This window comes from Alosa sapidissima, chromosome 10, assembly GCF_018492685.1.
Source record: "Alosa sapidissima isolate fAloSap1 chromosome 10, fAloSap1.pri, whole genome shotgun sequence".
Taxonomy (NCBI): Eukaryota; Metazoa; Chordata; class Actinopteri; order Clupeiformes; family Clupeidae; genus Alosa; species Alosa sapidissima.
In genome coordinates, this window is record NC_055966.1 from 31,036,462 (window position 1) to 31,063,584 (window position 27,123).

At 42.1% G+C, this 27,123-nt stretch overlaps 2 protein-coding genes across 5 annotated transcripts in view; both read left to right on the forward strand.

Annotated features, from left to right (window-relative positions):
* The first annotated feature begins 279 nt into the window (after positions 1-279).
* On the forward strand, positions 280-10,477 carry si:dkey-79d12.5 (maternal B9.15 protein). Of its 3 annotated transcripts, none has more exons than XM_042106226.1 (5): positions 280-492; positions 5,630-5,810; positions 6,041-6,178; positions 7,571-7,883; positions 8,651-10,477. In XM_042106226.1, exons 2-5 carry the CDS (start codon positions 5,638-5,640, stop codon positions 8,921-8,923), a joined length of 897 nt encoding a protein of 298 aa, XP_041962160.1. In that variant the 5' UTR covers positions 280-492; positions 5,630-5,637; the 3' UTR covers positions 8,924-10,477. The 3 variants fall into 3 exon arrangements, with proteins under 3 accessions (XP_041962160.1, XP_041962161.1, XP_041962162.1); XM_042106227.1 differs by having other exon boundaries at positions 8,660-10,477; XM_042106228.1 differs by having other exon boundaries at positions 8,666-10,477.
* A 2,928-nt stretch (positions 10,478-13,405) lies between these two features.
* kcnn4 (potassium intermediate/small conductance calcium-activated channel, subfamily N, member 4) overlaps positions 13,406-27,123 on the forward strand; it is a 26,557-nt gene continuing 12,839 nt past the window's right edge. Inside the window, exons 1-4 of one of the 2 annotated variants that reach the window (XM_042106149.1) lie at positions 13,406-14,264; positions 18,326-18,421; positions 21,872-22,347; positions 25,105-25,240. In XM_042106149.1, the coding sequence (XP_041962083.1) occupies positions 13,860-14,264; positions 18,326-18,421; positions 21,872-22,347; positions 25,105-25,240 (1,113 nt within the window). In that variant the 5' untranslated portion in view covers positions 13,406-13,859. The remainder of the gene's footprint in view (positions 14,265-18,325; positions 18,422-21,871; positions 22,348-25,104; positions 25,241-27,123) is intronic. The other variant, XM_042106150.1, reaches the window with a different exon arrangement.

Genomic DNA, 27,123 nt, shown 5'->3' on the forward strand with positions numbered 1-27,123 from the left:
TTGATCATTCTGGTTCTCTGGCTAGAGGGAACATAAAAAGTATAAATAAATTCAAAGTTAAAAAATATTCCACCATGTCCAATCAGAGGCTGCGTAAAATTAACACGCAAGAGTCCAAATATAAATTGTTCTGGCGCACTACCATTCTGTAAATGACTAGTTGCGTGTCTAATGTATCTTGCGTGATCGCGTCAGCCGGGACTACCCATATTAGGACTGTAGACGCAGTAGGATTGTCCTCGCCGCTGTGTCTGAATAAGGAAGTGAGTCATATGTTAATCATTGACGGTCATGCAACGACTCGCCAATACCAACGCAAAAAAGCAGAACGTGGACCACTTTGACTGTACCACTGAACAAGGAAGCAACATGCGCTTATAGACACAAATAATTTGGTTAGCAATAGTGAAGTGAAATTGTCAGCGACTATTGTCAATACTAGCCTAGTCTATTTGTGGACTCTGTTAAGTCACCTGGGGTAGCTTACTATTGGTAAGTAATTTGATATTTACTGTCATAATAACAAGCACTTTATTGTTAATTTGTATTAGTTAGTTTAATATAATGGTATTGTTGGGAACAATAAGTCACTGTACAAAGCTGTCTACGGTAGGCTAGCTATGCCATTAAAGTTTGAAGTTTTTGCCCATGTGCATCTCATCGAAACTATGTGTTGTAGGCTATACTTATTATTTAGTGTAAAGAAAAAAATGAAATAGAATTTGAAAAGTTAGAAAATGACATCTAATTTGAACAAGATCAACTTTATTGAGGGACAAAAGAACAACATATTTTCTGAAACCTCCGGGGGTACATTTACTTTTATAAAAGTGTCTCTGGTAATCGAAAAGTTACCCAAATTACCCAACTTTCGGGTAGCCTATTGTGAGCCCTTTTACATGGGGATTTCCGCTACCCAAATTTCGCTCAAAAGATCCCGTAGCCTTGTTCAGTCAACAAGACAAGGCAGCTGCCGTCACCACGCGGAAATATCCATCGCAGCTGAGTATGGCCACCCAGTGGAAAATGTCTAATCTTTTATCTTGAACAAATAGGTTAACCTTGCTTCCGTGCACCCGAAAAGTAATTGAGGTGTATGTCTGTATGTCCCTCTAAGTCTAAACTGAGTTAACTGAAAACATTGTTTCGACTAGGAGCTTCTCCGAGCATGTGACAGCGTGGTGTGGGGGCTACTCTGTAATCGCCTCGTGCGTGTTCGTCTTTGTTTGTCTGTCTGGTCTGGTCAGGGCATCAGCGTGGCCCAACTTGTCTAACTTGCTTTGCAGGCCTGTAACTTTGGTAGGGGGAGTGGAGTGGAGGTCGTTTAACCTATTTAGTTCGTGAATTTGGCCTATTGACACACCTCGTTTGGAACAAACAAAGTAACAGTTGGCCACGACTCTCATTTATAAATGTCAGGTTGTCAGGTCACTTCACTTTTGCCAAAGAACTTTGTCAACAAATGCTGACCTCACCAGGGCTGACAGTTTTGTATTGTCTTATCACCAGAGATATCCTGCAAGGTTTGTTCTAAGTGAAGTCTGACTGATGCCCTGAAATTGAAACAGCAACAGTGATCAATTCAAGACTCCTTTAAGATGGGCCTGGTGGAAGTCATCTCTTTTAAAATGGAAATAATCTTCTTCTGCTTTGGCGCTTAAAAGTTTACCCCACACCCCAAGGTCTCCATCTGTTCACATTTTAATGTACTGATTTAAGACTGACCTTTGTACTCCATACAAAAATTGCCTTATGCAGTTCCAAAGTTATTATGAACATTATGGATGTCCACAGAGAGGGAAAACTAGCACCAAAAACACACCTGTTGTCAGTAGCCCTTGTAGGGTAGTATACATCTGATGGATGAAAAAAGTAATATCAATGGGGTTGACGTGAATTGTCGAACAGTTGGTCTGACAAAGACTCTTCAGATTATCCAGCCTAGGCTACTCCACGTTCAGAGTGGTCGTAAATTAGAGGGTTTGGCCTCCTTATGCTAAAGTGGTCTGACATTTTAGGTTCATCAGTGCTGTGTCACCCAGAACACAGGGATGACTCAGGCTTGAGTAGTTGTTTTGGCGTTACTGCAGTGTTTCATCACACCCGGGCCTTGAAATACTTTAAACTCCACAGCATCAGTCAAAATTCATTCATAATATTATTTATCAATTCTTTTCCAAGAATTCACTAACTATATTGTAATATAGTTAATAACTATGCTACTCTCCACGCTGGTTTGAGTTAGTTTCAGTGGACTGATGGGATATTGGCTCATGATTGACTCACTAGAGCATATTCTGAGGCCTATCACAAAGCGAGGTTACTGGCTTATAGCAGGTAACTTTGGGAGCTGCTGTTGATCTCATCAAGATATCACTTCTGAAGCAATACTTAAAGTAAAGCATTCTTCTGAAAATTAGCAGTTACTCCCAAAGTTACCGGGGTAAGCCAGTAACCTTGCTTCGTACTGTACCCCTTTGCTTCTTAAGACATTAGAACAACACCCTTGGCTCTAATTGATTTGCACTACAGACAGAAAATAACATAAAACCTTCCACATTTCTAAGAAAATGTCTAATAGATTTTGATATTCTGACGTATGTAGCGCAAAATAAAATCAGTCAATCTGGCTGTGTACTTCTGTCTTGTTTTGAATAGTTTGTTGTGGATTCAGAAAACATGACGTGTATGACCATCATGTCTTATCAAAATCAAACTAGCCATGCTGGGGGATCTTGAAATGGTTTCTCTAATGTCATTGCCATCTATTAAAAACAAGAAAACTTTGCTACCTTCAAAACAAGTCAGACAAGGTCACAAGTGAAGGTTTTGTCTCAAGGCTGATGTTTTTCAGCTATCTGGTGGAAAGCCCCAAGATTGATTGAGGAAAAACAAGTGAACCACAAAGCACAGATTGTTTTTGGGCAAAGGACCTTGTAGGATAGTTGTGTGTATAGTCTGTGGCTGCTGTCTAAGTTAGATACTGTACGATAGGATACACAGAACAGCCGGTCATCAAGTTTCACTTAAATACAGAGTAAGAAGAAGTGCAATCAGCAAAACAAAAGGCAAATAAGCATATGGCTAAGATTGTGATTGCAAAAAGTGTATTGATGTGCAAAAAAAAAAAGACTTGTTACTGTAAACTCAGGAATCAATTTATTGTACTTACCTTTACTTACTCTGAAGGTTCATTCTGAACTGTTCTGAGTGACGCCAGTAATTAATTACTAAAAAACACACATACAAACACATGATTACACTTTCACAGACCTCAGAACATCAGGAAGAGGTTGAGTCTTGTGGATTTGCTGTCTAGCATCTAGCAGTCTTGACACATTTAGGCTGTTGCACTGCTGCAATGTAGCAATGTAGCAGTGTCCTACATAGCAAAGGCCTAGAGCAGGATATTCTGCCACACCCCAAGGTTTGTTTGTATCAAACTGAGAGGTCTCAGCAAAATGAATGTCAGCAAAAAAAGTTCTCCCAGTGTGAAAAATGTAAATCCGTAAAGAATTTCTTTACAACATTTACTGGACAACATTTAGTCCTCTTGATAACTGGTGCAATGGTTTCGGGCTAGCACCTTTTACTAGCTGCTGCTGTTCAGAGAACATGTTTTCAAAAATTCAAAACCATGTCACCCCCTTTCTCTTTCTTGCTAAAACCATGGTGAGAAACAGCAACCACACTCTTCTCTATTTGCAAATGACTTTCCTTTTATGTAAATGTTTCCCCTGACTCGATTTGGTTTTGTTCCTACCACACACTATATATACAGCGGAGAAAATAAGTATTGAACACGTCAACATTTTTTTCAGTAAGTATACTTCCAGAGAGGCTATTCGCATAAAATTTTCTACAGACATTAGTATTAACTTGGTAATCCACACATATTAAAAAATCCAAACATTAATGTCCCTAAGTAGAGTTATGAGTAAAAAAAGTGGAATGGCACAGGGAAAAAGTATTGAACACACTAAGAAAAAAACAGTACACAAAGGCAAGGAACGAGCTGGAATCTATACATAGTTAGAGAGTAATTATCCCTCCTATCTGTGCAAATTAATGTAAGCTGGGTTAGTACATATTGATGAGTTATAAAAAGGTTTTTTGTCACACAAGAAACATATTGATGAGTTATAAAAAGGTTTTTTGTCACACAAGAAACATGTCATGATGGGTAAAAGCAAAGAGCTCTTCCAAGACCTTTGCAACATTATTGTTGCAAAACATATCAATGAAACTGGTTACAGATGCATTTCAAAACTTCAGAATCATCCAGTAAGCAGTATTGGAGCCATTATCTGCAAGTGGAAGGAACATCACTGCATCATCAATCGGCCATGCACAGGATCTCCTCACAAGATTTCTGACCAGGAAGTCAGAAGGATAGTCAGAAGTGTAGCCTAAGAGCCAAGGACCACTCCAGAAAGACTTGGAGGCAGCAGGTTCAATTGTTACAGAGAAAATCATAGGTAATGCACTCCACCGCCATGGCCTCTATGCACGCTCACCCCACATGACTCTATTACTGAAGAAAAACATGTCGAAGCTCATTGAAAGTTTGCCACTGTGCATCACCCTAAAAATACCATATCAACAGTGACGTTTGGAGGTGGAGGCATCACGGTGTGGGGCTGTTTTTCATCTTGGAAGTTACCTAAAGATCAGGATTTACAAGAGGGACCCCTGGAATCTTCAATATTAAAAGACTATCTGTTTAAAAGAATGGGTCAAAATCACACCTGAATACTGCGACTGATTAGTTTCGTCATAGAGGAAATGCCTTGAAGCTCTCATTACAAATAAAGGGTTTTCCACAAAGTATTTAAGAAATTTCAGTAGGTGTGTTCAATACTTTTTTCCTGTGGCATTCCACTTTTTTACTCATAACTACTTATGAACATTCATTTTTGGATTTGTTTATATTTGTGGATTACCTAAGTTAATACTAATGTCTGGTGAAAATGTCATGCAAATAGCCTCACTGTAATTATACTTACTGAAAAAAATGTTGACGTATTCAATATTTATTTCCCCCGCTGTACATCCCTGATCTGCCACAGATAAAAATCTAATGCCCACTCCTTGCATTTGACATTTTGCAACATGCAAGTGTGTTTGTCACTCAATAGAAGGTTGTTTACATCCCCATCAGAAAAGCACAGGTCCCTGGCTGTATCTTGGTATAGACATAGACATGTCAAAAATGCGAGAGCTTCAGACCAAGGGGGATTTGTTTGAGCCTACAGAATGGCCTCAAAAATAATGGATCTCCCCGTGTCTGCCTTCAAATCGGCTATACAAACACACATGTATTTATTTAAAAGGTCAGCAATTCTCAGGATCTTTTAAATGATGGTGGTGCCTTGTTTTAGCATTTTTTTTTTTTATTTTTTTTTTTTTTTTTTTTAAGTTGGGTCATTTTTTGTTTTCACTTGTTGGTAGTGGTTTTAGATTTCATCAATGTATCTAACACAATACTGATTTACTTTAGTGTGATAGTGTATAAATATATATTAGTGTAGCGTATGAACAGTGTTCAACAACAGTGCTTCCTGCAATGTAAAACACATGTCTCTCATGTTGCTCATAGTCAAATTGACCTGCTGTTGTTTCGTTACAGTTAAGGAAATGAAGAGGGAGGTGAATGCAGCGGCAAACTTCCTGAAGCGGCTCGCTTTAGAGCGAGGCCGAGTGGACGAAGCGAAAGCCGAGCACTTCAGCGAGAAACTCCAAAAACTACTGTGCGAGAAATACGCCGAACACTGGTACCCGGAGAACCCGAGCAAAGGCCAGGCCTACAGGTACACTTAGCAAACCTCACTAGCCCATACGGCGTTGGGATTTCCCTTGGCACCCTTTCATATGTCATGTCATGTCATGTCATGTCATGTCATTCCTGGAATGTCATACCTGGCTTTTGTTTGTTATTCACACAGATGAGTCAAAACACAGATCTGTAACTTGAAATCATGGTTCACATAGTGTTGTTGACTGGTCGGACTAACGGCCCCTCTGCGTCTGCTCATGTCAGGTGCATCAGGATAAATGCGGCAGCGCCCTGTGACGACTGCATTGTGCGGGCCTGTGAGGACAGCGAGCTCCTACCGTCCCAGTTGCGCCTGCCCCGCGAGATCACACTCTGGATCGACCCCCTGGAGGTGTGCGTACGGTGAGTCTCACTATCCACTGGGGCATGTTTACTCTGACACACACACACACAAACACAAACACGGGGGTGTGTGCTTATACAAACTGTGTGAACATCTGCATGTGTGTATGTGCCCATACTCCCATTCACACACATATCCCCAAGACACACCCCCTATATACAGGTGATGTTATCGTCTGACTCAAACCCTGTTAGACAAAATACCACCTGTGTCGTCGTCTATGCCCGTAAGACCAAAATGACTAGCTCTGTTAGTCGTTAGGGATTGAGTAATACAATAATCATCCTACCTTGGTTCCGCGACTGTTGACAGTGAAATCTCTGAATTGAAATTGTTCAGTGATAACTCTGGGCTGGAAGTAAAAACCGTTTCCCTCTAGGTTAATACATGTTGTTGTGCACATCTTCTAATGTTTTTGTTTTGGACTATTGGCAATTTGAGGCAGAAAACGTTTCTATGAATCCCTGTTTTTTGAATCTTGTGGACCCAAAGCCTGTCATGACTTGTATGCTAAAAATGTGAGCTGATATTCACTCAAAGAGTTTGGAGCAAAGAGTGTTTGGCTGCCACAGCAAGTTTAAGCTTGTCACGTGGGTGCAAACAATGCACAGGCCAAATGCTACATGACTTTTTGCCATATGGCGTGCTTGTGGGGGGTAAAGGGTTAAGGCTGCCAGTCTTATGACATGTTGTTTTCTATATTTCTGATATGTTGCTGATTGGATCATAAACGGCCACAGCAATGAAAAAAAGTGAAAGTGATTGATAATGACTGACTGACTATTACATGCTTCAAATGTAAAGCACTTTGAGCTGCATTCTGTGTATGAAAGGTGCTATACAAATAAAGCTTATTATTTTTTTTTTTTATTATTATTATTATTATTATATTATTTTACTTGTAGATGATGCAGTCTGTGATTGTGGTCATAAAAGTCCATCTGTACGGTTTGTAGCTGTATATTAGAAATAAATAACAAAAGTTCTGTCCTTGCTTAAGTGCATACCAGAGTGCCCAAAGATTTGACCGTTCAACCTGCTCCGCAACATCTACAACTCCTATGTACACACGTGTTCTATGTTGCTGTCAGTTGTTTTTGTACATGGTTGTGAAACACCCCATTCATTTTCTCCTGAGAAGAAATGTTTATTTTTTATTTGTTTTATTTTTCCTTTATTTAACCAGGGGGATCTTATTGAGACTATAGTCTCTTTTTCAAATGGTCCCTGGCCAAGAAAGGCAAAACTGTAAATAAAATAGAGAAACTTCATCTACAAAAAGACAGACAAACAGTAGACCAACAACAAACAGAACTGTGCACACAATATAACATGTCATTTGTGAGTTGTTTCCTCTCCTTATTGAATCTCTCTCTTTCTTTTCCCCCTAGGTCTGGAGAGAACTGCCGATATTTCACTGTGGCCAGTTTCAACAAGAGTGAGGAGGAGGAGCATGTGGATAAGAGTGACCAAGATGGCAGCGTGTCCCCCTCGGACCTCGCAAACCTGGAAACCTCAGATTACCACTCGGCCAGCTCGTCCGACTGCGGGTCAGAGGCCTCCAGCGACGCCGAGGAAGAAGTGAGAGATGGAGAGTTGGAGGGAAAGAAAGAGAAGGAGAAGAAGGAGAAAGCTGAGGAGAAGCCGTTTACTATCACTATGAGGCCCAGGACACGAGGACCACGCAAGGGCCCAAAATCTCAGGTATATAAAATGTGTACTATTCAGCAGTTATTACACGGCTCTTCACAATGCAAGTAGAACGCTCCATTGACTTGAATGGGTTTTCCCAAAGTTCTAGTTTGTGCTTCTAATTCAGGTCTTTCATATCACTCCGCAACTATTGGAACTTCATTCAAAAGTGAAAAGAAGACGGTTGATCAGCTGTGTTCTAAAGAATGTTTGATTCAAGTTCAGCGTGTGTTGTTGCGAACTATTTGTTTCTCAGCAAAACCCACGATGAACGGTAACAAATAGGCTATAGCCTAGGCTATGTAGGCTAAATAGTCATATCGTGGGGAGTTTATTGTTTCGTTTTGGCAAGTAGCCGTGTAATAAGCGGGATAATGCATAGAACGCCGGTCATTATTGGGAAAATAAGTCCCTTCAGGGCGGAACAAGACTCCTCCGCTGCGCGTCGGGTCTGGTTCGCCCTGACCCTTTCCCATTAATACTTACTTGACATGCGACAACCGCTGAAAAGAATAATAATATTGCGTTGAGCTAAACTAGACTGTGTTTCCAGTAAGAGTTGTTGAGCAAAATGTTAGTCTCTATCTATTAACGATAGTAGTCTCGCTCTCATTTAAAAGGGAAAGTCATCAATGCCCTTGGGAAACGCCTCTGAATAGCAACACTAAAGTCATTCATGTTCTTCTGGACCTCAGATTGAAATGACCGATATCCCAAGACATTCAGTTCAATTTAGAAGTGTTCCTATTCATTGACTGTCTGCTGTTCATCTTTTGTAGCAACAGCAGCACCAGCAGCACCCGCAGAAGCACCCGCAGAAGCACCAGCACCCGCAGCAGCAGCAGCAGAAGCAGCAAATCCTAGGGCCGCAGTATTTCTACCACCCAGCTCCCATGTGGCCTCAGTATAAAAAGAAGGGTCCTGTCTTCCTGACCACGGTGTGTGGGCCCCCACCGCCCCCCATGGTAGGCTACTACCTGCTGCCCAAGCCCCCGCCCCAGTTCATCGTGCCCCATGCCACCCTTCAACCGTGGGGTGCAGTGAAGGGATAAACACCCCCCAGGACCACCAGTCTTGCCACTCAGGACTGGTATTTTCTTAATTTCTTTTATATGAATTCCACTGTATAGTTGTTTTGAAATGAAATGAGTCATAGTCATATCTGTTTTTGGGTCAACACAATGCCTGTTTTTTTTTTTAGAAAAAAAGAAAAGAAAAATGTCTTTAACCAAACACAATAGCTTTTAATATGACGATATTTATTTTTACACATTTTATTTCTTACCTTACACCTTTGGACTTGACTGAGGTTTGATGGCCAGTTGGCAAATTTCACACATTTCAAAATAGATTCACGTTACGCAATGTTTGTATAAACCCCATTGATATTTCCGTCGGAGAGGGCGACATGACCGTATAAATGACCTCCAATCTTGTTACCACAGACACTTACAGGTCACACAAGGGGCAAATGTATCATGAATTTCTTCATTTTAATGAAAGTTCAATATGTTATGTGCCCTATCCCAGAATGGTGGAGATTATTAGGGATGCGATGATAGGCATCCAGTCTATATATAGTGAAAAACAACATTATCTATTCTATGCAACCAAACAAGGAATGTAGCTTGTTCTGTAGGGCTATCCTTTAAACTAAAAATCCTCTCTTAGTAGAATCTGACATTTGCAGTTGCATACAGACCAAAGTAGAATGGATAAATCGTGTCAGAGCGCCCCCCAGTGTCCTTTATGAGTAGTACTAGAAACTGGGGGAATGATGGAACCTCGCCTTTTAGTGTTCCAAAGAAAAGTCTTTGCACTGGGTCTAGCAGAGGTCTAGGTCTAGCAGAGGTCTCGGGGATACTCAGCAGTGCCATAAGGGCATTTTCCCCTCTACAAAAATGTTCCCTCTTCATTTGGAGTATTTTTCCTCTATATGTAAGACAAATTAACATGCCTCTGCTTCAATGCTTTATGCAAAGGATACATTGGATGTAATGCAACATGAATACACCCTCGCGAGCACACATGCATGCATGCGCACACACACACACACACACACACACACACGCACGCACAATCTTTGTTTTTCTACTATTAAAAAAAATGTGATTCCTGTCAATGTGATTACCTGCTGTCAGGAGAATTATCACTGTGATTTATATTCAGAATCTCTGTGGTCCAGGGCATAATTAACCAATATGCGCAAAACAACAACTGTAAATAGGGATGCTCGATTATTCTACATGGCCTGTCTGAAATTGAATACGTACTGTGTCATAGGCATGCTTGGGTTTTTTTGTTTGTATTTAATCTAATCTCGGTGGTGCTATACACAGCTCAAAGCTATCCTGCCTAATCTATTTATGGCTCTTTTTTTAATACAAATGCATGTGTCTTTGTTTGTTTTCCAAGTCACAAAAAGCTTTGTACAGTCTATGTAACTGCTCGTATTTCTCATTGAGAAATTGCAAATCCCTTCAGATCAGGGATTTTTTTTGTAATTTTCCTTGTAGGTTTTGTAATACAGTCAGTGCTCGTGTTTGGAGCTGTGGCTTTCATTATGTTTCCTACAAACCCCTTCATAATGGATCATTTCAAGCGGGTTATAAGGGTGCACTTTTAATGTAAATAGATTTCGTCTCCGGGCTAAGATTCTGCCAAAACTCTGTCCATGGAGCTGCATATTAATTTATTGTTAACATTTCACTGTCACCCTTAAACATGCTTGGTTTACTGTATCTTTGATATGTGTGTGCTTATTTATTTTCAATTTTCAAAGAAAAAACGGTCACTTTTTGTCAGTGATGTTACATGCCTGTTGTAGTTTGTTCTTGGGAGGCGTTATTCTGTGTTCTCATTCATTCACTCACATGCTCAATCACAATTAATTTTTTGTTTTTGTTTTTTTAAATACAATATATGAGAAAATAATTGCTTTATGACTCTTTCATTTGCACATTATATACACATTATATACTCATCAAATACTGTCCTACAACCTTGTAAATCCATATAGACACACATAACACACACATTCATACAAACCAATAAAAGTACCGGTAACTTGCTCATGTAACACTGCAACTCGCTTGGTACGCATGTGGACTCCATGGCCTTGTTTGAGTGGGCACTGGCATAAACACTGGTGTGAATGCGTGAGAGCGGGGTCACTGCCGTCAGCATTGGTCAGACAGGATGCCCTGACGGAAGGATCCGCAGGGTGCGTCACATGGCCCAAGGTCATTACGTAGTTCCTCAAAGTCAACCTGAGACTACGCTGGGGGGAAGGAGGGAGGGAGGGAGGGAGTTCTGGTGACTTTGGTAGTTAGGAAGGTCGATCCATTGGGGTCCCATTTCATGTTCATAAAGTTGCACTTAAAAATGAAGGCAATTCAAATATAAATCATAAAAAAATATTTATACTTATACATTTTGTTCCACTTAGATTGAGGAGGAGTCATGAGTCAGGTGCTAGGCTCTTGTCACTTATAAGGCTTTCATCTTGAATAAAAAAAAATACACATAGCTAACTGAGTTAGACATTATCTAGATAAAAAGTGATTTAACTTGAATATCAAATAACACATTTGGAGGAGGTGTCTTCAGCTATTAAGCGTGGAATAAAAGCATTCATTTTTAGTGCATCCTATAGGATATTTACAGTATGGTTATTATTCTGTTAATTCCAGTCTATTAAGTCTATTCATATATTTTTTTCTTATTTAGGCCTTATGACTTAGAAAGTACACTAATAAGGCCTGATGATTGTAATTTTCTTAGGACTTTGTGGTTTATCTCTTTGTGCTTTGAACTTTAGTTAGAGCTTCTTGTAGTTCAGACAGCATCTGCGTTTTGTGATGAGCAGTAAGTGCTATGTTACTGTACAAAACGGTTGGCTTTGACCTGATTTCACACTGTGGATTTTCTGTTTAATTACTGCAAAAATGGATTTGCACACTGACTGCACTGCCAGTTTTGCCCATTAGATGTCCTTTTTGAATTGACCTTTAAGAGGTGGTCAGTAGCATACAGTAAAAGGAGAAAAGAAAAGGCCGCCGAGGTTTATTGCTGTCATTTGAAAGAGCTACCAATAAGCATTTAGAATTGGGAGGATGGCAGTCTCAAATAAGTAGCGTTCACTAGCTACACAGCTGTACATATTTTGTGAAAAAATCATTTTTGTGAAGATGTGAAACATAGGGTTATTGGGTTATTTAGGGTTATAGTATCAGAAACTCCTAGAAGAAAAATCTGCCAAGCTTATAGGGTCATTCCCAAGACTGGCTGACATTGTTACCAAAGGTGCATAAGTGAGGGATTACTAATTGGGATATTTCTGGCTGAAGGTAAGTGAGGTGAGTTGAATGATGATGTATGGCATGCCAATAACATATGACAATGGCATTCCATATGTGGCACAGCCCGTACCACACATGGGTTCAAGTGCCCACGGGGTGCCCAAGGGCCCAAGTCTGGCTGTCACTTACCGTCACTCTCTAACTGTCCTATCACAATAAAAAAGAAAATTAAAATTACAAAATTAAAAAAAGAATAAAAAGAATACATATAGCTGACTGAGTTGAAGACATTTTCTAGATAAAAAGAGATTTAACTTGAATATCAAAAAACACAATGGGAGGCAGAGTCCTCTCCCTCATGTGGAATAAAAGCATTCATTTTAGTGCATCTTATAGGATATTCACGCTATACAGTTATTATCCTGCTAATTCTATTTAAGTCTATTCATATTTTTCTTATTTAGGCCTTATGACTATATATACACCTTCATTTTAATATTGATGTAATGTTTATTGATGTCATTGTAAGTTGCTTTGGACATACATACAAACATAAACAATAAACATAAACATTCACGCTGGACCTGTGCCATCTCGACTATGTAGTCCATCCCCATTGGTCTGCTATGCATCCACATCATAGCTACAGTATTGTCCACTCCCACTGGACTGCCCTTAGCAGTTTCACTCTCACTATGTTGCGTTCACATGCTGTGTGCCTCTCAAGAGCCATAATATAAACAAATAGCATCACTAATATAGCTGTCTGCTGTCCCTCCTCAACCTAACAGTGACTGTATGTGCACACCATATACCCACTAAGTCAGTTCTATTTCTACACTGAATGTTGGCGCTCCCCATCTTCCCCAATAAATGAAATGAATTGTATAAGTTAATGTATGTAGATCTACTGTATAGCCCACATAAAACGTAATGGCTTGTTCTCGAATGAACAAGTTTCACCCCCTTATTCAATTGTAAGACGTGGCTATAGTGTATTATTAGAAAATAAGCTAATGTTTGTACTTGCACACAGAGAAAATAGCGCAGTATACTCCTCAAAGAACTAAAAACAAGTTAAAATACGATAAAATAACCATGGTCTTCAAAAATTATATGACAATGGAAATCTAAGGCTTCTAAACATACTGCATACATCTGACTTTGTGGCATATTTGAAAGAGGTTGGTTTAATGTTTTAGAAGTTATTCCTTTACGTACAGTGTTAGACTTACTATCTCATGTGTGTTTGCTGACACATGGTCGGTTGTGATAACAGCTCTGGACAGCACTGGACATGTGCGACGGGGAAAATGAAAATAGTCTGAGAGCAGTGAAAGCCAGGCTGGTATCTCCATCTCTTCAGTAGAATGACAGACACACGCTGTTACTTCCTCCTCCTTGTGTTTGTCCGTCTATTTCAACGAAGGAGAAAAAAACGCAACAGGGAGAAGTGCGAGACATGTGGGTTAAGCTTCTTCTACAGGCGAACTTATATCCGATGCAAATAGGCACAGCGCCTTTAGAACGCACGCACTGCACGACTTTTGAACGTCCAGCGCCTTCGAAGCCACGCAACTGGAACAAGTCACAATCGTTGAACTTTGGGAAGGTGCGCACCGCTGGAGTTTAGTCCTGATATTTTAATGTGTGGAGAACACCCCGAGAGCTTGGCGTTCTGTTCTTCATGCGTGCAATGCCCTCTCGTAGTCGGAGGGAAAGCGCGGCAGGGGGACAAAAGGAAGACGAGGCGACCGAGGAGGACGACAGGGACAGTACAGATAGTCGGCGTATGCGAGCAATGGAGATGACTGCCCGCAACCTGTGCTCCGATTCAAACGCAGACGAGAACATTTGTGATGGTCTGATCAAACGCAACGGCGGCGACACGGAGATCACCGTTCCGCTGTCCTATGCCCTCAGCTGTAAGAAAATCAGTCCTATCGAGGGCAACAATCTGTACAGGTTAAGAGACAGAAAGTTTTTACTGGAGGATAAAAAGCGCTTGTGTGCGTGGGCACTCGCCACCGCGCTGTTTGGAATAACACTTATGATTCTCCATAATGAGCTGTGTCCTGTCATATATCAATCGGTAAGTGTGATACGCTCTTGGCACAATCTATCTAGTTAAATGTGTTGATTTCACCTGCCATTTCATTTAACTTGTAGCCTAGCCTGTGTGTGTGTGTGTGTGTGTGTGTGTGTGTGTGTGTGTCTGTGTGTGTGTGTGTGTGTGTGTGTGGACTTAAAACTACACTATAGCAAACGACGAAGAAGAACAAGCTTAGAAAGAACAAGCGTGTCACTTGAGAGCAAAATATAGCACACATGAGTTATCCATATCGATAATAAACACTACCACAAGTGAAAGCTATATAGCCTAAATAATATTAGGTGGCAAAGTGGTTAGACATTTTTATGAATTATAAATTAACCCACAATATCATTTCGTCTCTAAAACACAACATTGTTCTCATGCGCTCATCTGCGATCTCATCCCTGGCCAACAGCGTCAACATCAAACGCGCCCACAGAGTTGTCCTTCCTTGGATTTGGGTACTAAAACATAGGAAATCCTTGTCGATGTTACGTGCTATTTTAGTCTGAGCGACCTTGTTTCCCTTAACCTGATGGTTTTCACCAACAATCGCAGCCCTAAGCAATTAATGTAACCTAGACGTGTACACAGCAGCTGACTGAGACCACTGTAGCAATTCACATGTAGGTGACTAAGCCAGGAAACCAGATATCTTGTGTACTGTCAAACAGTTCGCTCACACCGAGTCCACGCAGGAGATAACTTTGTTTCTGTTGTATACTCAGGTCAGGAGATTGAATGCTTGCTTTCTCTACAGGTGACAAATGTATTTTGTAATTGTGTGAGGGGAAAAAAAAGAAAACTACCGCGGCACAACTTGGTACACACTGTGAAACTAAATTGGCTACCATTTTTACGGTTGTTCTTTCATATTACACCCAAAAGAACATAATTGTACTAATCATGCAGAAAGCTTGAAATGATAGGAAAGATTCTAAAGCACAAAGTGCATGATTCTGTTTATCAGTGTCGGGAAAATGCCATTAACTATGAGAAAATGTGTCACAATATGAACATTTTATCCACGACAATATTTTAATATGACTAACAAAGTGGATTTCATTCACAGACTTCCAGGCTATTTCATTCTAGTCAGGTAGGCTTGTTGTGGGACGTAGCCGCTGGTTGTGGGCAGGCAATCCCTTGCACACATGCTCTCCAGTTTTTCCAGCATCTCAACCACTGGCACCTAATTAGCCTTTGGTTGAATTTTCCTATACATTATCTTGATTTAGCAAATTAGTATAAACTTCTTCAGTTTCCATTTAGTAAATGCGCACGTTGTTTCAAAAGTTTCTGGGGCAATTTGGAGAAAAATTAATTTGCATGCAAAGGAGTAGCCGCCTTGCGCCCTCAAGGCGTGACCGTGTATTTAAGAATAACATTTCTTGGAAACCAGGTTATGCAGGAAAACTGGCTATTTATGGAAGTTTTTCCACATTTTGCACCCCCCCCCCCCTTGTGATTTTCGTGATTGCCCAGAGTCATATTCTATCTTTCCACATCATTTGGTGCATAATTAGTGCTTGTTTGAATAATTCGTGGGATTCGTGGGTTGACCTCCAAAGGCACACAAGCACCCGTGCTCATTTTCATGTGCTATCCCACAAACATACCGCAGAAATTGGTCTGGAATTAATTGCGCAACCATTTGTAACCGTCGGTCTCCACTACTTGTACTCCACTACCTGATGCGCGACTGACTCTGCCATCAGCCACTGGTGATAACACACTGCGCAAAGTTATAGCTTCCCAGCTGATTCAAAAGTGGTCTATCGTAAAGACAGCAGTTATTTGGTTAAACACAGGCCCATTAGACTGTGTGGCAGACAGCACAGCCTTAAAAAAACAAAAGCCTTTGTTCTGATTAATAATTACACTTGAAGACACGGAAACATGGAATCAAGTGTGGGTGCAATTTGTTAGGTTAGTAATCGACCTACTGTAAAAATGACTGGTTGCCCCCTTGTTCGACACTCGACAACACCGTTAGGCCTAATAGTTTATCTACAGAACACGGATCAAGTGCGTCTCATTCAAATCTCTCCTAGTCTGTTTATTATTTAAAGATGGAGGGTCTAGTCTAGGTAGTCTGCAACAATTTAGTCAAGTATCCCGGAGTCTTCTAAAATTAGACACACTGAAAATATTGACAGTGAAACTGCGGAAAACAATGTATGTTGCCAACGCACGTCAGAACATACCTTAATGTGTTGAAGTTTCCCGTCGGCAGACTGACGCTTTGCAATTACTTATATCTTTTACACTGTAAACCCTGACCAGTTGTCATTAAATTATCTCCCCATTAAACCTTCCATGGAAGTTACATCAGTAGCGCAAGTCTACGTCATGGCAATAAACAACACACCTTTCTTCATTTAAATGTCGAGACTGCCATTACCAAGTCGTTTTTAGGTCAGGAGCTTCCTCCTCAGTTTTGTACAGGAGCACTAGTGCTCAACAGAGACAATAATCCAAACTGAAGATTTTACTTCAGCATCAATGTTTTGCTTTGATTAGGCTACAGTTTTCAGAAGCATAATCTTTTGCCAGGGTATGGGTTGGATACGTTGCCTCTGTTGCTTTCCTCATAGGTTAATAAAGATGCAGCTGTATGGTGGTGGTGGTCAGGACCACAAACATTTACATGTACACACTGTATAATCCCGAGGCACAAAGTTGAGAGGTTCTCCATAAATGGGAGTTATTCCAGGGAGAACTTGAAATGATACTCCTAGTCATGAGATGCCCTATAAGAAGCAAGTACCTTACCCAATTTGGCATGTATTCCCTTGTTTACACTATCCCATAGTGGTGATTTGTGAAACTCAGTGTGCTTGTAGGCATAGAAGGCCACAATAGGATGTTCAGAGTGACAACAAAGTAACAAGCTAGCCTACATGACATTTTTTCTGTGATCTTTCAGTCATTGTACTTTTATTCATCCTTTAAGATGAACATGAGATTTTATGTTGTAGATAATACTTGATGCTGACAAATAATTTTGTTTAAATAGAGGCACATTCGTTTGTGAAAGTCGAGACAACTTTCAACACCACACACAAAATAAATCAGAGATCTGCATTGACAACTGATGACACATCTTAATCTCAGGTTGTGTAAAAGTTTGCAGTCTGGTGTTTTTCCTGCATTTTCCAGTGTTCTCCGACACAAGAAGAAAAACTGCTTCATCTTGTGTGGCGGTGTCAAACTGCCTTATCTATGGTTGGGAGGGAGTAGGCAGGGAGTAGGCACATAGCCATTTGTTATCAATTAGTCTTGACTTGATTACATGAACACATAGTGTAAAAGTAAAGCCAAACTAATCGCCCAAAAGTATGATTGCCCCAATCTCTTCAGATCATAGAGGAGATTAATTACCTCTGATCATAGAGGAGATGAATTCTATGTGCGTGTTACTACATGGCTAATGATTCACACTTGTGATCATGTGTAGGCCTCTATGTATGTGTGTGGCGCACATGTGCGAGGGAGGGAGGTTATTTATATACCACAGATGCTCATCTATCTCAAGCTGTTTGCACAAGGAATGTCCAGAAGTATCATTAGGGAGCAATGAAATTGGTGGTTCCCCACACGCAAAGTTCCATCCAACTTTCTGGCAGTTTGTGCAGTTCTGGTAAAGGCTCAGTCATCTGCGGAGCCAGTGCTTGGCACGGCACCCCCCCCCCCCCCCCAACCCCCACCCACCCTCTCTGTCTTACTCACTCCTCACTCTAGCGTGAGTGCGTGTCTGCTCTCGCGTGTTTGTGAGGCACTCCTATTATTCCCATGCACGGCTCCAGTGAAAGTTGTCGCCCCGGACCGGTGCAGAGGTGCAGACCTTTGCCTCCAGGCCACAGCGTTCCGCTATCTGCCCAGCTACTGGGAAAACGACAAGCGGAAAGTCTTTGAAAACCGAGCGCGGTCTTATCGGCCCAAGAGAAGCGAAGCCATCGCCCTGTTTTTCTTCACTGGTCTGGTTTATTTTCTCTGCTCCTCAGTTTTCTGTTAAAAAAAAACAAAAAAACATTTGCACTTTTTGTGTCTTTCAGGGATCGGTGTACGCCCAGACCCTTAGCAGCCTCATCAGCATCTCGACTGGCTGTCTGCTCATCCTCATCATAGCCTTCCATTACAAGGATGTCAGGGTGAGTGTGGTGGTGCCCCTTCTACATCGAAACTGATGCATAACACAAACCCTCCATCAATGGGAGTTGGCAGCAGTATCAGAATATGTATCAGTAGTAAGTTTAGTAGGCTAAACTGCAGATGGCCCTTCCAGAGGGTGACATGAACTGTCCCGTGCAAATCAGTGAAGTGAAACTGAAGCGCTTGCTCTTGTCAAAGAGCAAGTAATTCCAAAGCATGATCACTGAACTTGAGAAATCTCATAAGAATTTGTAATGAACCCAAGCAGCAGTGTCCCAATTAAGTGTTCTTTGCCATGGCCAATAAGCCCCTTCTCTTAGCTGGTATTATTGAAAGTCTGGTCTGTAAAACTGTAACATTTGTGACATTTGTTATAGTTTTCCCAGAGCTCCCTCTTATCCCCACTGGAAGATTCTGGCAATGTAATGTTGTACTGAGGCAGTTGTGCTGAGTCAGTTTTATGGGGACTTTCTATCGTTTGTCCGAGTTTGTTGTCAGTGAGTTGAGATGACACACGATCAGATGAAATGGCACGATATGTGATGACCGAGGTTCTCTGCGCCGGGTGATCATCTCAGCTTATTTTTGTCCCCATGCTGTAAGATCTCCTCTATGCTCCCGAGAGCGAGAGATCGGGAGAAGGTGCTGTAACTCAACACTAAGGCCACTCACTGCTCCTCGGCCAACCAGCAACTCACCTTGCCAAACCCAAGGGTTTCAGATCTCAGAATGTCAGATGCTGTGTGCATGGGTGTACGTCTGTGTCTGTGTGTGTGTGTGCGTGTGTGTGAGAGAGACAGAGAGAGAGCGAGAGTAGGAGAAAAAGAGGTGTGTCTGTGACGATACCTTTGGTTCACCATGGTGCCACAGAAACACTGAGAAGTCATTCATGAAAGGGTCCAGAGGGGCAATGAGGCCCCAGCCAGATGAGCAGAGGCCTTGCCAGAAATCACCCACCTAGACCAGCGGACTGATTATAATGGCTGTTGGGACACGTCCAGGAGACATACCAGTGGGAGGGAGATCTGCTGCGAATGCTGTGTCAAGATAAGGCCAGTGAAGCTTCTGAAGGGGGTCGAGGTCATTCCACCTCCTTGTGTAGCGGGCTGATTGGGCTTTGTGTGCAGACGCTCAAGATGGTGAAATACAGTACTTTGGGCTGGGAAACTCGTTACTGAGATGGTTTCTACTCTGACAAAAACTCTCTAAAAGGAACTCTCTAAAAACATACCGTACATTGATCTAATGGAATTCCTAATTAGATTTTGTGTTGGTTCTATTAAGTGTAGTTGTAACCTTACTAAACTAAAAAGTATAGAAGATATGTCATCTTAGAGATCCATTTTGTCTGTGAAGAGGGAAAAGATATAATACATGAAAAAGAGCTTGTTTATTTCCGTCTGTCCAGCCTGAAATAGTCTATCTGTTGACATACAGTAGTCTGCCACAGCATTTAGTGTTAGCCCCCAGCTTCTGGTAGTCTTACTGAGTGCCCAAACACATGTTCCAAAAATTATAGTCTGCCAACACATCACCTGCCTCTACATGATCCCTGTCTCACCCCGACCTCTCACAACCCCCCCCCCCACCCTCTTACCACTCCACCCCAATCCCCAACTACCCCCACCCAGCTACTCTGTGCCACCTGCCCCATGTGGAATTCCACTTTGGCTTGCATAGCATGCCTCACATACAGAGAGTGCACTCCCACCCTCAGTCCCAGTGCAGCATTTGCCTCGGGAGAGCCGCAGGACAACTGCCAATGGCTCCCTCATGACCGGACGGCCAGCAGTGGTGCTGTCCCTACTAGCTGCTGGCCCTCTCGCTGAGTCCAGCTTTGTGAATCGAAATGGTCTCCCATAAAGGGGGCGGGTATTTGCACAGCTGGAAGTGTGTTGTGCAGAGCAGAGGGAGCAAGCTTGAGCCCAGGCAGCATATGCATTTTAAGGGATTGGGGCAAGAGTTTTGCCTGTATCCAAGTAACAGCATGTAAGATCATGCTCGAATTCAAAGGATTTGTGCAACTTTGTCATGGCCGACGTGTTTATGTTTGTTTGGGCACTGACAAAAATCAAACAACATTGATACCCTTAACAGTGTTTCCCACAGAATTTCTATTTGTGGTGGTAGGTTTGCAGAATTAACTCGAATGCAACAGTTTTTAACAAATTAGTGCAGCGCGGTTATGATTCTAACCAGATTTAAGCACAATTTAGTACAACCAGGAAAATCATTGTGTGGTGGTCAATGTTGATATTGTGGTTGGCCGCCACAAATAAGTCAATGTATGGGAAACACTGCTTAAGGTTTGGGTCAATTTATGTTACAGTACACAACTTGTGCTGTGCACACTTAGCCTAGAACTTGCCCAGTAACGGGCTCAACAGGCGACTGGAAATGGTATATCGTTGGTTGAGCTCATGGAATTATGAAAATATTTTCCCAAGAGAATTTATTTATTACTTCAAAGGGCTTTCTTTTTATCTGCGTAGTGTAAGCCCTGTGTACCCATATATGCTGGAGCTCAATGCTGAATTCATATTTTAGTGTTTTCCATGATAAGCCACGACTGCCTTTTGATGTATATCAGACAAAGGACTTGTTCTTCTTTATTTGTATCAAGTTGGTTAGGTTTATCTGAAGTCACACTGTGTTTCACCCCAGTTATGTTCCTGATTTAGTTAATCATCACTATGTGGTCAACCAAAGCTAACATGAGGGTTTCTTTCTTAGGGTTTTGTAGTGGTCTGTTATCTCTCTCTTTTTTCCTAGTTTCTGAGTTGTTGCCTCCATATATCGTTACCCTTGTGTCTCTGTTTCTGTCTCTGTATCTCTACCCCATGTCCTCTGCCCTGCTTGTAGTCTTTCCCTTATTCGCTCACTCATTCAATCGCTCACTCACTCTCTCACTCTCTCACTCTCTCACTCTCTCACTCTCTCACTCTCTCACTCATTGATTCACTCACTCACTAGCTGACTCACTCGCTCACTCAATCATTCATTCACTCACTGATTCACTCAATCACTATCTCACTCACTCACTCACTCGCTCAGTCACTCACTCAATCATCATCTCATTCACTCACTCACTCTCACTGATTCACTCACTCGCTCAATGATTCACTCGCTCAATGATTCACTCGCGCACTTACTGACTCACAAGCTCGCTCACTCACTCATTCACTCACTCACTCACTGATTCACCCACTGATTCACTCACTCGTCACTCACTCACTCACTGATTCACACACTGATTCACTCACTCGGTCACTCACTCACTCATTTACTCATTCATTCACTCACTCGCTCACTGACTCACTCACTCACTGCTTCACTCACTCGCTCACTCACTGATTCACCCACTGACTCATTCACTCACTCACTAGCTCACTTATTCATTCACTCACTGACTCCACTCCTCTGACTCTAATCCTCCTTGTGCCTCGCAGCTCTTTGTCATCGACCACAATCAGCTGGACTGGCGCATTGCTATGACCAAACACCGCGTCCTGGGCATCTCTCTGGAGCTGCTGGTCTGCGCCATCCACCCCGTCGTCACGTACTGGTGGAGCCCAGAGACGGAGGTGAACGGCCAGAGGGCGCCCTCGCCGCCCCACGAGGCGTCCGAGGCGAACGCCTCCTCTCCGCTGTGCCTCTCGACGAGGCACAAGGCGCTGCGGGACGTGGAGATCCTGATGTCGGCCATGATGTTCCTGCGGCTGTACCTGGTGCACAGGACCATCCTGCTGCACAGCAAGGTGCTGCTCAACGCCTCGTACCGCACCATCGGCTCGCTCAACAAGATCAACTTCTCCTTCCGCTTCCTGCTCAAGGTGCTCATGAACAAGTACCCGGCTCGCACCCTGCTGGTCTTCATCCTGCTCTTCTGGTTCTTGGCCTCCTGGACACTCACACTGTGTGAGAGGTACACACACACACACACACACACACACACACACACACACACACACACACACACACACACACACACACACACACATTGCCCCTGGTCTCGACAAATACACAAATATGTCAACTGTCACTTCCACTGACACACGCACGTATACAAACACACACACACACACACACACACACACAGCTGAACTGCATGTGGCTAAAAGCTGCTGCTTCACCATATTTAGCTCTAACAGTGTGTTTTGACAAGTATTTCTCCTGAGACCTGAGAGATCTGGAAGGTGTGTACTGCTGAAGAATGTCAGCTAATTAGGTGGAGTAATGTCAGTTCCTGTTTTCGTGAAAACCCTAGCTGCTGCATTTTGTATCTCCTATAGTTGCATGATGGTCTTTTTAGGAATGCCTGTGAAAAGCCAATTGTAGTTATCAACGCTGTTGGAGATAAATGCATCAGTGAGCTTTTCTAGATCATGTTTTGTTTTGACAGTTTGGCAATATTTTTTAGGCTCTAAAAAGTGATTAATCAAGCTTTCTGTTGATTCAGGGAGAACATAGTCATTAGGCTGCACACTAACTGTATGCTGCATTCAATCAAATACATATATGGATATCCCCGCCCTTTCACTCACTCACTCACACACACACACACACACACACACGCTCATACATGTCCATCCACAAATCCACATATCAGATTTTGTTTGTTCAAGGAATATCAAGCTAGTCACCTTTCCATCTGATTCTTGCAGATGACGTTGTTATGTGCAGAAATGATCCAAAAACAGTGACTGAGACCAGGGTTAGTGATGTAGATGTACAGTAGACAATATAAATAAATAAATATATATAGAAAATAAAATAAATACAAACATTCAAATCAAATCATTATTTGCATAAGTGCATAAAGCTTGTCCAATTAATTGCTTAATGGATAGTTATGCATCAGTGGAAAGTTACCTTGTTGCTGGTATGTTAGTGCTTCCTTATGAGGGCATGCTAGGGGTGATGAAAGTCATGGCTTATGAAAGTCATGGCTTATTATGCAAGAGTTGTACTGCTATGCGTGGTCCCGTTTCCTCAGCGTTTCAATAGCCTTAACTACTCTGCATCTCTAGAGTCAGTAAGGACAAGCACACAAACATCTATGCATCTGGAAAGCACATAGATTACTATTAATGGGTTTCATCAGGTCCCTTTCCACAGGTGTAATAAATCAAGCACCTAGATTATCAATGCAGACTGCATGGTGCTTGATTAATACACCTGTGGAAAGGGACCTGATGAAACCCATGAATAGACTAAGATTTTGGATTGATAATAATTGGCTTAAAGTTCATGGCTTAGCAGAGCTAGTGAGGATCAAACTACACCAGGTTAGCAGTCCGAGTTGGAAATCTGTTGGCTGCAATGATGGGATCAAACTACACCAGGTTAGCAGTCCGAGTTGGTTAATGAAATCTGTTGGCTGCAATGAGGGGATCAAACTACACCAGGTTAGCAGTCCGAGTTGGTTAATGAAATCTGTTGGCTGCAATGAGGGGAATTGCCGTAACAGCTTCTCTCTGAAGAGAGAAATCGACGAAGGGAGCCGTAATGCAGCAGTAGCCCCAACATCCTCCACCAGACAAGGGCTCAGTGCCCACACGGACCTCGGTTTGAGTCCAGCCGAACCTACCCTATTATCTCCTGTCTGGTGTCCAGTCCAAACGGGGGAGAAGTCAGCCTCAAGCTGTGCTCTTGTCTTTATCTGGACGTCTTTCCATATGAAACAGAAACAGATCCACATTTCACATCCTTCCACATCTTAAGCATGAAGCTGGACTTTAAACAACAGTTCAAGCTTTTTAATTTACCTTAACTCATTTGCACTACAGGGCATAGCCTAATCATATCATGTTAATGCACACACAGTCATTCTCAAGCAGAAACATGTGCAAAGGTGTGCATGCATTCACAGACATCGGCTCAGACATACACTACTATGTCTACTACGTTACTGTCCGAGGTAGCCAGATTTGGGAACGTGCACATTTTTGTTCCTTTTCACATCTGTTGATTAGAAACAGCACCTAACTTCTGGCCAGCTGGGCTCTGCCTCTGATGGTCAATTTGAAGTCTTTGCCCGGAAAGGATGTCTAATAAAAGATTTGTTGTTAATGGGGTCCATTCAGAAGCTCTGAGCCAACTGCGCATACACTTTCACTGCTGCCTGAGGCCCATCTGTTCAGAGTCAGACACGTCAATCAAGACATTTTCCTCATTTGGACAAAAAGTGGGAAAAGTTTTTTTTTTTGTTTTTTTTTAATTGCACCCTGTCCAAAAGGGTAAATCATACCTGGAATAGCCTACAGCTTTGTAGATCTGTAGTTTCTAGAAAAATGTTAACCAAGAATTACCAGTATGAGTCTATTAGATATCTACTTTTTGGCTCCAAATGATATAAAATATCATATTATTATTTCATGCAAAATAATAATAATAATAAGAAGAAGAAGAAGAAGAAGAAGAAGAAGAAGAAGAATAAGAATAATAATTTAAAAATAATACAAAATTAGTGTTGTACACGTAGAAAAGCAAAGCAAACCGATCAAATAAAAGCACAAAGCAAAAGTGGTCCCCTGTTTCCAGTGTGATATTAGAAAACCTTGTTTGTTTTACAAAATGTTTACTGGAGCAGGAAGAAAAGCAGGTACACACTACATTTGTCTTTTCTTGCTGCTCGGCCCAAGGCCAAACTAACTCCGTAACTCTCCCTGCTCCCCTACAGGCAGATGCAGAAGACAGCGGGGAATATGGATACGGCCCTCTGGCTCACGGCCATCACCTTCCTGACCGTGGGCTATGGAGACGTGTCCCCGGTCACCAGCTGTGGCAAGGTGGTGTGCCTTTTCACAGGCCTCATGGTAAGGAATCTCAGGGGGGACACACAGAGCCTCCCAGGTCAAGTGCTATGGCAGAGCAATGGCACGCCGTTTAAGTACGTGCCTGAAATGAGTTGGACAAAGTTGTTCAAGACGGGCGGCTACAAGGTCAAAGTTCTTGGTCAACTTCTGGGCTTAGGATGGCGAGGGGTGCTTTAGGAGCCATATTGTAGAAATTGGTATGAATGACTACATTCATGAATGGTACTATGTAACCATAAATGTGCCAGTCTTGATCCAAACAAAATTAGGTGTGGACAGGACACTCTGAATTGTCCTTTATTCTCTGGTACTCCGGTGCGTCATTATTGTTAAGGTGTGTCACCACTACTGTTCAGAGTGCCTTATCTTATCCTTACACAAATCACCCTGTGCGGCAGTGAATGTGGATGTATCAAGTGATATCATGTCAGGTGAACTGCACAAGTGAGCATTGTCTCTGTGTGTGTGTGTGTGTGTGTGTGTGTGTGTGTGTGTGTGTGTGTGTGTGTGTGTGTGTGTGTGTGTGTGTGTGTTGTGTGTTTCTGTGCTGAATATGGATATCATCATAAAAGTGTGATTGTGTTTAGCAACAAGGTGCCACTGTGGTAATTAGACAATGATTTGCTCTTTTATGTCATTGGACATTTAAAGATATAACCTTGAAATGACGCCCATGTAATCAGTCCAATGACTAATAGCACACAGCATACTAAGCACACGCACTGTGTTCTGAGTCACCTTCCACAGTAACCTAGTCTCAACTGGGTCCTGCGATAAAACTAGCTCTCACTATACTGTATATACTGTAGTGTTACTCATTCTTCCACTGTATCGTTACTTCTTTTCTTTGTATATCCGGTTTAAGCGAGCTTGCACATCATCTCCTCCTTGCTTGACTTCCTCAGAATAGTCAGACAGATGTAGGTACAGAGTTTCTTTCTTTCTTACTTTCTTTTTTTCTTTTTTTCCTTCAATCTGATGGATGTAGATGAACATAGAGGGAATGTCAGAGCGTTGCGTTTCGGTCTCTTCCTGGAGGCCCAGTGGTACCTGGTGCTCCCGTTTTCTCACTTCCCTCAAAACTAGGGGTTTTTCCACATTCCTGTGATGCTGTGGCTGACAAGTACCATGAGGGATGTTCCCTGTGCTACTCGGAGATCTTACTAAAGTCTCTGCACTGGAAAACTAGTTTGTGTGTGTGTGTGTGTGTGTGCTCATGCTTTGGATGTGCATGTTAGTGTGTGCATGTTCTACCTGTGTCCATATGTTTGTGAGTTTGGTATGTGTATGTTCAGCGTATATGTGTCATTGTGTCTTTGTGTGTGTGTGTGTTTGTTTGTGTTTGATGTGATGAGTTGTTTCCTAGTGTCCTCTTCTTGCCTGCGAGCTCCTCTCTCCTGTGTAAATGCTATAATGGAAGGGTGCACTGAGTTAAGGTTTGGATGAGAGGAGAAGGGCGTCATGGCCCCACGGTCCCGTTGTTTTGTCTGAGAGTCAACTGTTTTGGTTACACCCTTTGCAAGAAAAGGATGACCGAGGTAGAGCGCAGCGGGACAGATGTCATAGTTATGCTTGTGGCCAGGCCGTCCCGCGTAGTAATACTCTCCTCAACAAAACACACAAGCAGCGTGGCCAATATGTGCTTCCTTGCTGAAACGACAAACACTGTGACCAGTAGCCAACGCTGAATACACACACAGAGAAAGAAAATCATGAAGTGTTTGCCTCAAAAATATGTCAACACTGCAAACCATGGTATTGCAAAATCATGAAACTTGGTGGTGGTCTGTGGTTGATGATGCAGTGTGCTAGTTACAAGCAATTGTGTAAGAACTGTATGAAATATTGAGACACAAAACGTCCTATACATTTTTCTCTAATCA

What these genes read in the sequence shown, in the direction of transcription:
- si:dkey-79d12.5 (XM_042106226.1), top strand. Translation starts at nt 5,638, where the DNA reads ATGAAGAGGGAGGTGAATGCAGCGGCAAACTTCCTGAAGCGGCTCGCT. An exon ending in AGCAAAGGCCAGGCCTACAG is followed by an intron (nt 5,811 to 6,040) that starts GTACACTTAGCA and finishes TGCTCATGTCAG; the next exon opens with GTGCATCAGGATAAATGCGG. An exon ending in CCCCTGGAGGTGTGCGTACG is followed by an intron (nt 6,179 to 7,570) that starts GTGAGTCTCACT and finishes TTTTCCCCCTAG; the next exon opens with GTCTGGAGAGAACTGCCGAT.